The following is a 14,555-nucleotide window of genomic DNA, read 5'->3' as shown; positions in this document are numbered from 1 at the left end:
ACGATCGTTCAAGATCGGTAGGATCGTACGATTCTGACGATCCCAAACGACATTGGTTTCTTGTAATCTTCTTTAACTTGACAAAAGGCTCGGTTGGACCCAAATTAAAAGTAAAATCTCAATAGACCAAGTTTTTCCACTCTAATGTAGAGAGAGTGTCAGTTAGACTCAAATAAAAAATATTCTAATAGAGTATTACATTTTGAGGTTTTTGGCATCTTTAAATAATGTTTACAAATGAATGTAGTGATGTATGGTAATTATATCAATGGATGTATAATTTATGTGATTATTTAACATACCAATGTGTATTTTTTGTGTTTTTCTCAAATAATGTAGGATCTTATAATTCACGATCCGATCCTACGATCTACGATCCTACCTACCTCCCACGATCCTGCGTAGGATTCCAATTTTGACAACCTTGCTTTAGAGAGAGAGAGAGAGAGAAAGAGGTGCTTGATTTTTAGTAAATTCGTGATAGGGGTAGAATAAGAGAAACAAAGAAGTATAGACTATATAGAGAAAGGGATTTTTTTTTTGGCTCAACAAAAGGATTTTTGAAATTTGGTATGCAATGGATTTCTTGTCGTTAAGATACAAGATCCATGTGGATAATAATTTAATAAAGAGTTGTGTTAGCCTTAAGGCATGCTATCTTGTTTCTTTATGAATAGAGTTTCATGAAACTCAATTCTTAATGGACTTTTAATATTTTGTCTCTTGGAAACGCAAGTCCCAACATGATATAATTATAATTTAGTATTAGTTTTAAATCAGGGACAGACTTAAGATTTCAAACTAGGAGGGCTGGAGTTTAAACAATTAAAACAACTTCAAATAAGTATCCACATAGCCAATGATGACTCAAAAAAAAAAAAAAAAAAATTAGGATGATTATCAAAAAACTTAAGTTATGTGACCATGGTGTGACTTGGAACTTGTATTTGGGGGGCCAAATGAAAACAAGATTTGAATATATATTATATTCATATTATGTATAGTACTCTAAGGTATCATTATATAATAGTCTAAAGTGGTAGAATATAAATACTATTCAATATATAAGTTAATTACATTATAACTCAACATTATCATCCAAAAGTATAGTATTATTTTCTAAAATATTACCATGACTAGATCAAATAGTTTTTAACTTGCTTATGGGATTAGATTTAAAAATAAATTATAATCCATTAAGTATAACGACTAACATAAAAAAAAAAAAAAAAAAATACTAACAAGTTAAAGTTGCAAAGTAGACAAACAATCCTTGAAATTAAATGCATTAAAAAAAATCTAATCAAATGACGATTTACATTTTACACATTTTAGTGTTTTATTTTTTTATATTATATAATTTTATCTATTATAAAAGTAGCTTATTATATATATTGTTTATATGTTATATAATAATATAATAATTAATTTAATAAAAATCAAGAAAAGAATCATACACGTCCCTGTGGTGGTAAAATAAAAGAGAAATAAAAGAAGAAAAAAGAGACAGCTAACTACTTGAGCTAAAACAAGTGGACCATAGTTGATTAGTTGTAAATCTAACCTGTACACTTGGATCATGGTTTGGACAGGACTAACTAAAAGGGCCCAAGTTTGGAAGAGAGGGGCCCAACTATTAAAAGCACAAAATATAACTAATTTTGTTTTTCTTTTTTTATGTCCGAGGGGGCCGAGCCCTTACTGGGTCCGTTCCTGTTTTAAATATATTTTCAATGATTTTGATTGATGTTTACTTATTCCTAAAATCTAAAATAAATATTAAATATACTTCAAAAAATATATACATTTATATATTTATTGATATATATATATTTTTTTTTTTGATTGAAATATTTATTGATATTCAATTCATTAATTGTTGTATCTTGTCCCACGTGGTGTCTATATCCGTGCTTCATAAGTTCATAGCATCATAAAAGTTAAGCAGATAATAAACATCTAGTTGATAAAAAAAAAAAAAAGTCAATAAACATTTACTATTCAATTTTATTATAAAGAATTGAATTGTCAAATTATATATTTAAATATTTCATTTTTATGATTAATTTTTTTTTTTTAAAATAACACATCTGAATAGTAGATAATTTCCAAACCAAACGCTCAATGCATTCAGGTCGGCAGACAGAGAGTTTGCATATAAAGTGAAAAAAATCACAAAGCGACAATAATTGCAAGAGATGAAAAGATAGCTCAGTTAAGCACGCCATCCAATTGAAATTTGGAGAAACAAAGAAGATATGGATTTTAGTCAAAATATCTCAGTCAACCAAAACAGTAAAATAACCAGTAAAAATTGACAATACAACAGCAAAACCAATTTTTTATTTTTTTTATTATTATTATAACCCATTATTTTTATAACACACAAAATCGAGAAAGTCTATTCTCATTTTCCGCTATTCCCAGCGTTGTCGAGCTCAAAAGCCGACACCGGAAAAGACCTGGAGATCCCAGTAGGATTGGCAAACGTGATCTTACCCGAACTGGGGTCGTCGATGTAGATGTCGGAAATGGAGACCCAGATGAGGAGCTCCTTGGTCTTGATCCCAGTGAGCTTCCTCATGCGGCGGTCCTCCACGAAGGCCGTGACCTCGTTGTCGTACGAGACGTTTCGGCCGATGGAGCGGAACCGGTGCTCCTTCTTGCGCTTCTGCTTGACCCACACGAACCCGGTGGTGCGGTTGTAGCCGACCTCGACGACGTCGTCTAGAGGGAGGAGGCCTTTTGGGAGAGAGATCTCGCTGAGGAGATCTTGAGACTTTTGCTTGCACAGCTCTTCGCCGTGGTAGATCTCTGCTTGCTCTCTGTGGTTTGTGACTTCCTGTCTTGACATTTTTTTTGTTTAACAATTTTGTTTCGTTGTGATCTGAGTGGGTCAGTGGTATATATATATATATATATATATATATATATAAAAGGGAGTGGGTAGTGGACTTTTGAGTGGTGTGGAGTGAGACATGTGGTTTTTACAGTAATGGGCTTGGGTTGGGCTTCTTTGTTTTGGTGAGAGGTTTTTAAGGTATGGGGTGGAAATTGGGGATAGTAACAAGGAAGTGAATGTGCAAGTGAGGAAATAATGGCCTCATTCAATTTGGATGGAATTATGGGAATAATGTTTTAGAATACGTTTGGATTGAAATGAAAAATTAAAATTATTTTACTATTTAATTTATTTTTGCTATTATTTATGGGTTCCACTATATTTTTTGGCACTATTTATAAGTTCTACTGTACTATTTCAACTAACTTTTACTTTTATTTATAGTACTTTCAGTAATAATTTTTCAATTTTAATAAAATAAACAGTATCTAAACATACCCTTAATGTGGTCTAGTGATGAGGCACTTGGGTCGACACTACTTTGGTTGCGGGTTTGAGTCCCCTTTACGTACTAGTAATTCGTTGTGGGTCCTTGTACCCTGTATTGCATCAGGGCAAATGTCTAGTTCAAGAACAATTATAGTGCTACCATAGTAACACTCAAGTAGAAAAACCACAATGGTCACCCCCTAACTATTTTTCAATTACCAAAATAAAAAATGTTCTCATGAGTCATAACTCTTAACTCTCTATCATATCAAGATTTTATAAACATGAGGGTACATATATTGTTATTTTTATAAACTTATATAAGAAATAATTCATTTGGAAAACTTTTTTTCCTCATAAAAAATTGATTTGGAATATTGCATTTTCCCTCATGTTTAGTTTCTTAGGTAACAATTGAAACAAACACTATCAAAAGACAAAAGCAAATTTAATAACACATATGATCAAGATTATAAAAATAATTACGTGCTTAAATTAATTAAAATAATTAAATATTTTTGAATTCACAAAAGTATTTTTTTCATATTTAATTATATTAATCTTAATACACACAAACATATATAAATAAACATTGTAGTAAACTAAATTTGTGCTATGCAATTAAAAAGAGTATTAATACAGTAAATGTTTTTATTCTGATGTATAAATTATATATAAATAAATATTTAAAGTTATTTTTGGTAATATATATTTTTGGTAATATATATATATATTAAATAATTGATTTGGTATATTAATTTTTGCTAAAATTCAATTTCTTTTACAACAAATGAAACAAAATCAAGCAAAAGATAAAAGCAAATTTTAATAACATGCACTCAAATAGGTTCACATTCTTAATTAATTATATTAATTGTAATAATTTATATTTTCTATTTTATGACATGTAGTATAATTGAGGTTAATTCTAAAAATATTATATATAAATTCTAAGATAATTTTATTTTACAGAATATTTCAAAAAAAGTACCACACACTGTACAAGACATTAGTGAGTTAATATTAATTCTCGCACGCATGCTTTGGCAACCAGTTGATGGAAAATAAGTAAAGATTTGTCTATTCATCATTCGTTTTCCTATTTTTTGTTATACTATCTATTCATCATTCACTCGAGTAATAGGTTCATATTCTTAATAATAATAATTTAAAAAAAAAAATTCCCATTTTGTCTTTTTTCTAATGACATGTAATGTAATATAATTGAAGTTAATTCTCCAAATATTATAACACATAATACATATTATATATAGACCCTGAGACATGTATATTTTTACAAAATATTTCAAAATATATCACGCAAGACATTAGTAAGTTAATAAGAATTCTTGCACGCAAGCTTTGGCAAAAAGTAAAACAAAGTCAAGTAAAAGATAAAATCAAATTTGATAAGACGCAATTAGACAAAAAATTGTGTTTTTAATTTCATGGAAAATAATTAAATATTTGTACGTAGCATCCACTCAAGTAATAGGTTCATATTCTTACTTATATTAATTTTAATAATTTACGTTTTCTCTTTTTTCAAATATTTAATTAATTCTCTAAATATTATAACACATGTTTGTGTGCAGAGGGACTCTTAGCAAAATTAAGGGAGAAAGAGGTGAAGGGCAAGATAAATGGCGTGGCAAATAAGTAGCGGTGTGGACCAAGGACAATAATTCTACTTGCATAGCGAGTAGAATTTTTGCAAGATGTGGGACAATAGAAGCAATTGGGTACATTAATTATAAAGGACACCAAGCTTACGGCATCAAAAGACGTAAGCCTAAGGATCTGTTTGAACGAAGGAGGAGGAAGAAAAAAAGAGTAGAGTAGAGTAGAGTATATATAGTTGGCCAAATTGGCCAACTCTACTTTGTTCTCTCTCCATTCTATCCAAACTAGCTATAAGAAAATGGAATTTTGAACACGTAAGAAGATAATAAGAGATGCAAACAAGGCTGCACATCTTTTGGCTCCTTATCCACAGGGTAATATCATAGAAGCTGAACTTTTGTCCTAATGTTGTTTATTTTGCTGATGAAATTAAATTTTTAATTGTCTTCATATAATATATATATATATATATATATATATTGATGAAGCTGGAAATTGACCTCGTCAGTATGCTCCTCGTCCAATATCGATGGACGAGTTGCAGTGCCTGTTGAAAAGACAAGAAATACAAAGAAGGTTCACTGGCGTGATGCTAGTTGAAGACACTCTGATGCCTAAGTCAGATCATGGCTCTCAATGGGTAGTGTAATTGTAGTCTACTAAGTTTTGCATGAAGAGCATTTACCTTGGTTCCATTGCCTTTTATAGTTTGCTTTCTAGTGAGTCATTTATGCCTGTTAATTCTCATCTAGTCATTTTTCTCCTGAATGAAATGCGACATTTAGTGGTAATGAAGTTTCTGTTTAATGTGTAACGGGTGGCCGTTGGCTCATTATTGCTTCTGTAACCGTTTCGGCGCATTTACCCATTGTCAGCTGGCCTAATTGAATTAACTTATGGTTTTAATACACATAGGCTCGTCTTGTTCATACAGACGACCTTTCACCATTTGTCTCGTCCCCGACTTAGATGCGATTGTGGTCATCCTTACACTGGACGACCTTTAACCGGTACTTGTCAGTTGCCCCCCATTCCCTTGTCATTAAGACTTTGGACGATCATAGGAATGTGACCAGACGTGATGGTTCATATCTTCCTATTTCTCAAAATTTCACTTCTATCTTAAATGCGAAACGACTACTTCCCAGGAAAGAACCACATGTCTATTCCCTATTCATGGCGTGTGCGAAATTACCTTGGTTTTGGTGCGCTTTAATTCCAGTTTTTCCTTCTTTAGGAAAACCGTTCCTCTTCCTCCACCCTATTTGGTTTGAACTTCGGAGAACTGAGAAACTTCTATACCTCAAATCTTCTTGGTAAGGTCTCTTTTCTTTATGTTTTGATGATTGGTTTTGAATTCTTTAGACAAGAGTGCCCCTCGGTTTCCTTTTTTTTTTTTTGCTAGATTAGGGGTTTTCCTTGAGTACTCCATTGGTCGGCATCCTTAGTTTGGCTTGTTTGTGTCGCGTTCTACTACACTTAGGCCTGTTTTGTTCTCTTTCTACCCTTTGATTCGCTGTTCCTTGATACAAAACCATTTGGAGATAGTCACTGTTAAGTATAGGGAAGATGATGTTAGGTCAAGTGAGTTAGAGACAAGGTTGTCCTCAAATGCTAAGTCTTTGTGTAAGGTGGTTGACATCGCTGTATCAAAACTATCTTCATCTTCATCCTCACCCCCTTTGTAGGACCTTTATGAAATTTGCTCTTTGATAGAGAAGCATTTGAATGGTTTTAGGAAAAATTTTCAGTTTCCTAAGGGTACCTCCATTAGACTACCTTGTCTAAGCGAAAAAGCTTGTAGCTTTGCCTATGGAGAAGTGTGCTTCTACGAGGCTGATTTTCTGTGTGACCTTCGTTTCCCCGTCCATCCATTTATTATGCACCTTCTGCATAATTTCCAAATCGCCCCTGGTCAACTTGTCCTAAATGCCTGGAGGATGATTATAAGTTGTATGTCCATCTAGGTGTCCGCTTGCAATGGAGATATGATAATGTTAAATGATTTTTTGCATTTGTACCGTCTGAAAGCCTCTACCCATTATGGGTATTTTGAGCTTTTACCTTGGGATAGGAAATCTAGGATTGTCAAAGGCTTTCCCTCTTCTTTTCATGATTGGAAATCACGGTATTTTTCTCATTTCTGGAACGGCTTGGGAAACTGTATCTGATAACTTTTGGGGGGAAGTCCTAGGATTACTGCAAAAATGGGAAGTCCCTACGCTTGGTGCATACTTTTATTGTCTTTCTTTATTTCCTTTCATACCACTGCTGCTTGCCTAACAATGTCTATCTTTCAATTTTTGTAACTCTTGATTGTCCTGAGTTGGAAGATCAACATCGTAGTTGGGTTCATGCAGCCTTTGCTTTTGCTTGTGAAATCGAGGATTTCGATGACCTGGTTGATCCTTGTCACTTGTTTAACTGTTGTTTGGACCCGAACTCTCAAAGTACATGTTGGAGAAAATTCGTCGAGAAGAGAAAAGTAAGATCGTCTATTTTTTTAACTCTCAGAATACCTTTGTCTTTGTTAGCTTCGTCTCTACTATGTCTGATTACTTACTTAACTTTTGGTTTAGCAGAAATGGCCACTAGCTATAGCAAGGAAAAATATGCTCGCATTAGGGGATTGAAGAAGAAGCCCTTGTCTAATCTTGCTACGGATTCGAAGAAGCGGAGATTGAGTGAACAGAAGGGTAAAGCTGCTACTCTTCCATTCGTCCAAGTTGCTTCGTCTTCTCCAACCTCGTTTTTAGAAGTGACAGCCTTTACTCCCCTAACTACTTGTTCAAAAGGAAAAGGCAAGACTGGAAGGAGCGTCTGGGACAACCCTGCAACTGCTATGGGCTATGCTCATAATGTGATCACAGACGACGAACTCAAAGGCTTGTCGTCTATTCCTTCTCTTGAGTTGGTCAGTTGCCATATTCACAAATTGGTGCAGGTATGCCCCTTTTTCTTCTTTAGCATCCTTATGTATTTATTCGTAGATGTATATGCTCGTAATCTCCTCTTTCTTTTTTATCCCACCAGGTCCTCGAGGAGTCCTTGTGTATAACAACGGATTATTTGAACACCGAGGAGAAGGCCATGGTGGCCAACTCAAAGTTGGAATCTATTAAGGCTGAAAGTTCAAAGATGAGGAAGGACCTGATTCTTGCCATGGACGAGACGGACAAGGCGAATGAGAAAATAAGAGAACTCACTAAAGCCTTGCGTGTGGAGAAAGCACTTGTTGTTTAGAAGGATGAAGAGATCCAAGTTGCCTTCCTGAGGACTAATGCGGAGAAAGATAAGGTCGTCTAGAAGTTCATGCAGTTAGAGCAGTTTTCGGATCTTCAGTTCATTCAATACTTTAAAGGTTTTGAGCTTCCGTAAAGATGGATGATGAAGCATCACAACTTGGTCGTGGACTTCTCTAACTTGGACTTCGAAAAGATTGACACTGAAATTCTCGCGGATGAGACCAAGGAACAAGAAGAAACTGAAGTTGATGCCATTGTAGAGAAGGATTCTGCTGGGAAGGACACTGTTGGAGGAAAGGATACTGACGAATCTGTTGTACCCCCTTCTTAGAAAATACATATCTTTTTTGGAAAACAATGGTTGCCCTCTTGTTTTGGGGCTTAAATTTTTATTTCTAAACTTCTTTTTGCCGCTTTGAAATTGTTTAAAGTACTTATTGCCTCCTGGTTTTGAGGCTTTTGCTTGTCTTATTTCGAAGTACTTCTTGAATGCATTTTCTTATTTTGTTGAATCATGATGAGATTCTTTACAGGAAGTTTGATGCTCTTGGTCAGCTCATGGTCTTCGTCATGTTTGGGAAGTTCGTCACTGTTAGAGAGAATAATTCGGACTTGTAATTTCACAGACGAATTCTTTTGCCACTAATATTGCAACTTGAACTTGTTGTTTTGCAAGTGCTATTATTTAAACTCATCTTTTCATAGACAGAGTTTTTATCTTAGAAGTAATGACTTAACCTCGTTGTTGTGATTTGATTTTGTTATGATTCAAACTCGTCATTGGAGTCTTTACCATAGACGTCATGATTTAAACTCGTCATTTCATTGATGGAGTTCTTATCATTGAGATTATGATTTAAACTCATCATTGTTTTGACGGAGTCATTATCATTGTGATTTAAACATGGAGTTTTTATCACCAAGATTATGATTTAAACTCGTCATTGTGTTGATAGAGTTTTTATCATCGTGACTTAAACATGGATTTTTTATCACTAAGATTGTGATTTAAACTCATCATTGTGTTGACGGAGTTTTTATCATGGTGATTTAAACATGGAGTTTTTATCATCGAGTTTATGATCTAACTCGTCATTGTGTTGATGGAGTTTTAATCATTGTGATTTAAATATGGAGTTTTATCAATGAGATTGTGATTTAAACGCGTCATTGTGTTGACGGAGTTTTTATCACCGTGATTTAAACATGGAGTTTTTATCATTGCAAAATGTTTGAGATCTGGTCATTTGAAAAGAAATGGCTTCGGAGGTGCCTTATTTGCTTTATTCATCCTTGCTTATAAAAGGTATTACAAGGAATATACTTGACAAAAAATGGAAAGTGCCGAAAGTAAAACATATGCATGAAAACAATAAAGTCTCGCTTATCTGTTGGTGAATAACACGAGGTGCTCCAGACACTGGAACTTATTGATGCTGGGTGTTAGCTTTTTCACTGATAGTACTTCTTGAGATGCTTTGCATTCCAAGGACGAGGCAAGGGTTTTCCATTCACTTATTCTAAGTAATAGCTCCCTCTTCTTGAGTAATAGACGACCTTGTATGGGCCTTCCCAATTGAGGCCTAGCTTTCCTTGGGTTGGATCCCTGGTGGCTTGTGACAGCTTCCGTAGGACCATATTTCTAGGATTGAAATGTCTCAGCTTCACCCTTTAATTGTGGTACCTTGTCATCCTTTCATGGTATAAAGCCATTCTTTGAGCAGTATCCTCTCTGACCTCGGGAAAACAATCCAGAGCAAGTTCGAGTCCTTCATTATTACTGTGTTCATCATAACATGTGTGTCTAAGGCTTGACATTCCAACCTCCACAGGAATTACTGCTTTAGTTCCAAATACCAGTTTGAAGGGCGTCTCGCCTGTTGATGTTCTTGTAGTTGTCCTATAGGCCCATAAAACTCCAAGAAGCTCTTTAAGCCATACTCCCTTTGCCCTCTCAAGTCGAGTTTTGATTAACTTGAGCAAAGTTCAATTTGTAACTTTGGTCTGGCCATTAGCTTATGGGTGTCCAGGGGAAGAATAGTGATTCCTAATCCCTAGCTCCTTAAACTAATCCCTGAACTTGTTGTTGTCAAATTGTCGTCTGTTGTCAGAAATAATCACCCCTGGGATCCCGAACCGACAGACGATATTTCTCTAGACAAAGTGTTGTATTTTGGCTTCTGTGATTACTGCCAAAGGTTTTTCTTCCACCCACTTCTTGAAATAATTAATAGCGACGACTAGAAATTTGACTTGCTTTTTACCTGGTGGTAGGGGACCAACAATGTCAATCCCCCATGTTGAGAATGGCCATGGTGACAAAATGTTCGTCATGTGCTCCGTTGGAATGTGCTGCACATTTCCAAATTGCTGGCATTTGTCGCATCTCTGGACGACTTTGGCTGCATCCTTCTGCATGGTCAACCAGAAGTATCCCCCTTGAAGCACTTTCCCCAAGAGTGATTGTGGACCTGATTGATTTCTACAGATTCCTTCATGGATCTCACTTAGCATGTACGTGGCATCTTCGAAGTTGAGGCACTTCAAGTAGGGTTGAGAAAATCCCCTTTTATAGAGCTCGTCATTCAGGATTGTGAATCTGAACGACCTTACTCTGAACTTTTTGGCCTTTGAAGGGTTTAGAGGGAGCGTGCCATCTTTGATATAAGTGACTATTGGATCCATCTAGCTTCCTTTGGATTGAACGTAAATTACATCCAGCCCTTTTATGCTAGGGAGGCTTTGCACTTCCATGTATACTCCAGGTCGTCCTTCATCATTGTCGAACAATGCAAGTCTAGCCACTTCGTCCGCTTCTGAATTCTCTTCCCTTGGTATTTGAGTGATCCTGACATCATCAAAGTTAGAAACTAACTGATTGGTCAGTTTTAAGTACCTTTTCATCATGTCTTCCTTCGCTTCATACTCCTTGGTTATCTACCCCACCACTAGCTTTGAATCTGAATTCAGTTTTAGGTTTCTTGCTCGCAAGGCTTTTGTGATCCTTAGTCCTGTAAGTATTGCCTCATACTCTACTTCATTATTTGTCACTGGAAACTAAAGCAGGACTCCATACTTGAGGACATCTTTCTCAGGAGATAGGAGGATCACTCTTACACCTCCAACTCCTGCGGTCGAAGACTCATCTGTATACACTATCTAGTAATCTGCTTCTAGATCTTGATCCGTCATGGTGAACTCGACAACGAAGTCAACAAATGCCTGAGCTTTAATTGCCGTTTGTGGTCTATAGTCAATGTCAAATTGACTTAACTCCACAGCCCATTGAACCATTCTCCTTGCAGCATCTGGCCTGCCTATGGCCGTTTAGAGAGGTTAGTCCGTCATGACAAGGATGGTATGTGCTTGGAAATATAGAAGAAGCTTTTTGGATGTGACGATCAAAGAAAAAGCCAATTTCTCTATCCTCAGGTATCTCACCTCTGCGTCCTAGAAGGCCTAGCTTGTGTAATAAATTGGCCTTTGGACCCTGAGCTCTTCACGGATCAGTGCCGAGCTTACAGCTGTTTATGATACAGCTAAGTAAAGGAACAAATCCTTTCCCTCGATAGACGGACTTAAGAGTGGGGGTTTGGACAGGTATTCCTTGAGGGCCTAGAAATCTACTTCGCATTCTTCTATCCATTGGAAAGCCTGCTTCAGTGTCTTAAAAAACCAGAAGGCACTTATCTGTGGCCCTAGAGACGAATCTGTTCAGGGCTGTTATTCATCCAGTCAACCTCTGTACTTCTTTCACACTCCTTAGGGAGGTCATGTCAAGTATGACTTTAACTTTCTCTAGGTTGGCCTCGATCCCCCGTTGGGAAACCATGAATCCCAAAAATTTGCTTGACGAGACCCCAAATATGCACTTTGCTGAGTTTAATCTCATCTAATACTTCCTCAAAGTGTCGAAAGTCTCTCTAAGGTCGTCCAAGTGTAACTGTGCCTTTTTACTTTTTACAAGTATGTCATCTATATATACCTTCATTTTTAGTCCAATCTGCTTGCTGAACATGTGATTCACTAGTCTCTGGTATATGGCCCCTACATTTTTCAGGCTGAACGACTTAACTTTATAATAGTGCAACCCCTGGCTAGTGACAAAGGCTGTTTTCTCCTAATCTTCTTCAATCATGCGAATTTTGTTGTAGCCTGAAACGGCGTCCATGAAGGTCAGTAACTCATGACTAGTTGTAGAATCCATAAGTTCGTCAATTTTAGGGAATGGGAAGCTGTCTTTTGGGCAAGTACGATTAAGGTTTATAAAATTAACGCACATCCGCCATTTTCCATTGGACTTCTTCACCATGACAACATTGGTGAGCCATTCAAGATAGAAGACTTCTCTGATAAAATCGGCAGCTAAAAGCTTCTCTACTTCTTCCATGACAACCTTATTCCTTTCAGGAGCGAAGACCCTTCGCTTCTGTTAGACGGACTTCTTTGTGGGGTTGACATTTAATCGGTGCTCTATTACCTTGTTGTCTATGCTTAGCGTATCCTCATAGGTCCAGGCGAAGATATCTAGATTCTTCTTCAGGAACTCTACGATCTCATCCTTCAATGTTGGATCAAGACCTCCTCTGACTTTAGTGACTTTGGTAGGATCTCCCTCTACCAGTTCCACATCTTCTAGATCTTTGGAAGGCTTCTCAGGCTCCTCCTTAACCCTCCAGGCATGATTCTCTTTGGAAGCTAGTACCGCCTGGTAGCACTCTCGGGCTAGTAGTTGATCTCCACGTATTTCTCCAATTCTATGTGAGGTTGGGAATTTTACCTTGAGGCAGTAGGTCGAGGTTGTGGCTTTAAGTCGATTCAATGTTGGTCATCCAACGATCACATTGTATGACGATGGACAATCAACGATCAAGAAATTGTTACCTAAGCTGGATGCATCCCTGTTGTGACTGTTAACGAGATGATACCTTTTGGATAGATACGGTCTCCACTGAAACCGACTAGAGGTGACTTGAAAGGTTGAAGCCGCTTGTGGTCCAACCTTAGCTGCTGTTAGGCCATCATGTACATGATGTCTGCTAAGTTCCCTTTATCGACTATACTCTTCTTGTGTTGAAGCCTTCAATTTATAGCATGATGACGAGGGGGTTGTCGTGGGGTTGCTTGATTCCATTTGCATTGCGTTCAGAGAAAGTTATGTTGTCATCCTCTGTGCGACTGTACTTTGCTAAGGGATGCTTGATATGAATACCGTTGATCTGCCTTTGATGAGTCCTCCTCAAGGACTTGTATGATCCTCCTAATACTGGTCTACCTATTATCATCCTTATTTCCCCTACATCTTGCTTTAGATGATCTCGTCCATCATCTTCATTGTCGTCATGGGGTTTATCTTCCATTCTTGATCGAGGCTGATGATCTCTCTTGATGAACTTTTGGAGCTTCCCCTGTTGTATTAGTTCCTCAATTTGCTCCTTCAAATCAAGACATTCATCGGTGTAGTGGTCGTAATCCTTGTGGAATTGACAATATTTCTTCGGGTCACGCTTCCTGGAAGACGTGCTTAACAGCTTTGGCCATTTCAGGAGAGGGTCATCCTTAATCTGCATCAGGATTTTGTTTGCAGGCATCACCAATAGGGTGAAGTTCAACCTCTTCTTCGGGACTTCTGGGCTGCTCTTGCTAGCCTTGGTTTCCAAGGAATGGTCTTTGCAGTCCTTTTTCTTACCCTAGTAGTCACTGGATTCTTCCTTCTTCCATTTTCCCATCAACCCTTTGCGGTGAGAGCGTCCTCCCCGTTCATGTACTTTTGAGCTTTGAACAGAAGATCTGCCATGGAGGTTGGTGGCGTCTTTCCCAGTGGAAAGACGAGATCAGGATTGTTGAATCTAGCCTGAAAGGTCATTATTATGACTTGGTCGTTTGCTTTGTTAATCTCGAGCATAGCATTGTTAAAGTTCTTCACATGCTCCTTCAAGCTTTCCCCTTCCTGTTGCAGCACTATCAGCAAGTAAGAGGTTGGCCTTTTGTGGTACTGCCCTCCAATGAAATCGAGAACAAATGAGTCCTGAGCTATTTGAAGTTTGCAATTGAAGATGCTGGCAATTTACTAAACCACACCCTGGCAACTCCCTTGAGAATGGCGGGAAAAGACTTGCATATGACTTCGTTTGGAGATTGCTGGAGATTAAGAATTGTCTTGAAAGCCCCTATGTGGTCAAAAGGGTCTTTCATGCCATCATAAAACTCCAACTGAGGTAGGCGAAACTTTGGAGGCAAGGGGCACTCCAAAACACTAGCGGTGAAGGGTGAATCTGTTCATTTGAGCATGCCATCGAGATTCATTGCCCTCTTCCCCGTTATGGTGTTTTTCACCTCGTCCAACTCCCTTCGCA

At 37.1% G+C, this 14,555-nt stretch overlaps 1 protein-coding gene across 1 annotated transcript; it reads right to left on the bottom strand.

Moving 5' to 3' along the window:
• Positions 1–2,232: 2,232 nt before the first annotated feature.
• LOC126726488 (uncharacterized) lies at positions 2,233–2,899 on the bottom strand. The gene has a single exon (XM_050431749.1). The coding sequence runs from the start codon at positions 2,852–2,854 to the stop codon at positions 2,408–2,410; it is 447 nt and encodes a 148-aa protein (XP_050287706.1). The 5' UTR covers positions 2,855–2,899; the 3' UTR covers positions 2,233–2,407.
• Between the last annotated feature and the right edge of the window lie 11,656 nt (positions 2,900–14,555).

Source organism: Quercus robur, chromosome 5, assembly GCF_932294415.1.
Source record: "Quercus robur chromosome 5, dhQueRobu3.1, whole genome shotgun sequence".
In the NCBI taxonomy this organism is placed as follows: Eukaryota; Viridiplantae; Streptophyta; class Magnoliopsida; order Fagales; family Fagaceae; genus Quercus; species Quercus robur.
The sequence above is the reverse complement of the archived record's forward strand: the minus strand, read 5'-3'. Positions and strand labels throughout refer to the sequence as shown.

Excerpts from the sequence above, each read along its gene's own strand:
- LOC126726488 (XM_050431749.1), bottom strand. The coding sequence starts at position 2,854 with ATGTCAAGACAGGAAGTCACAAACCACAGAGAGCAAGCAGAGATCTAC.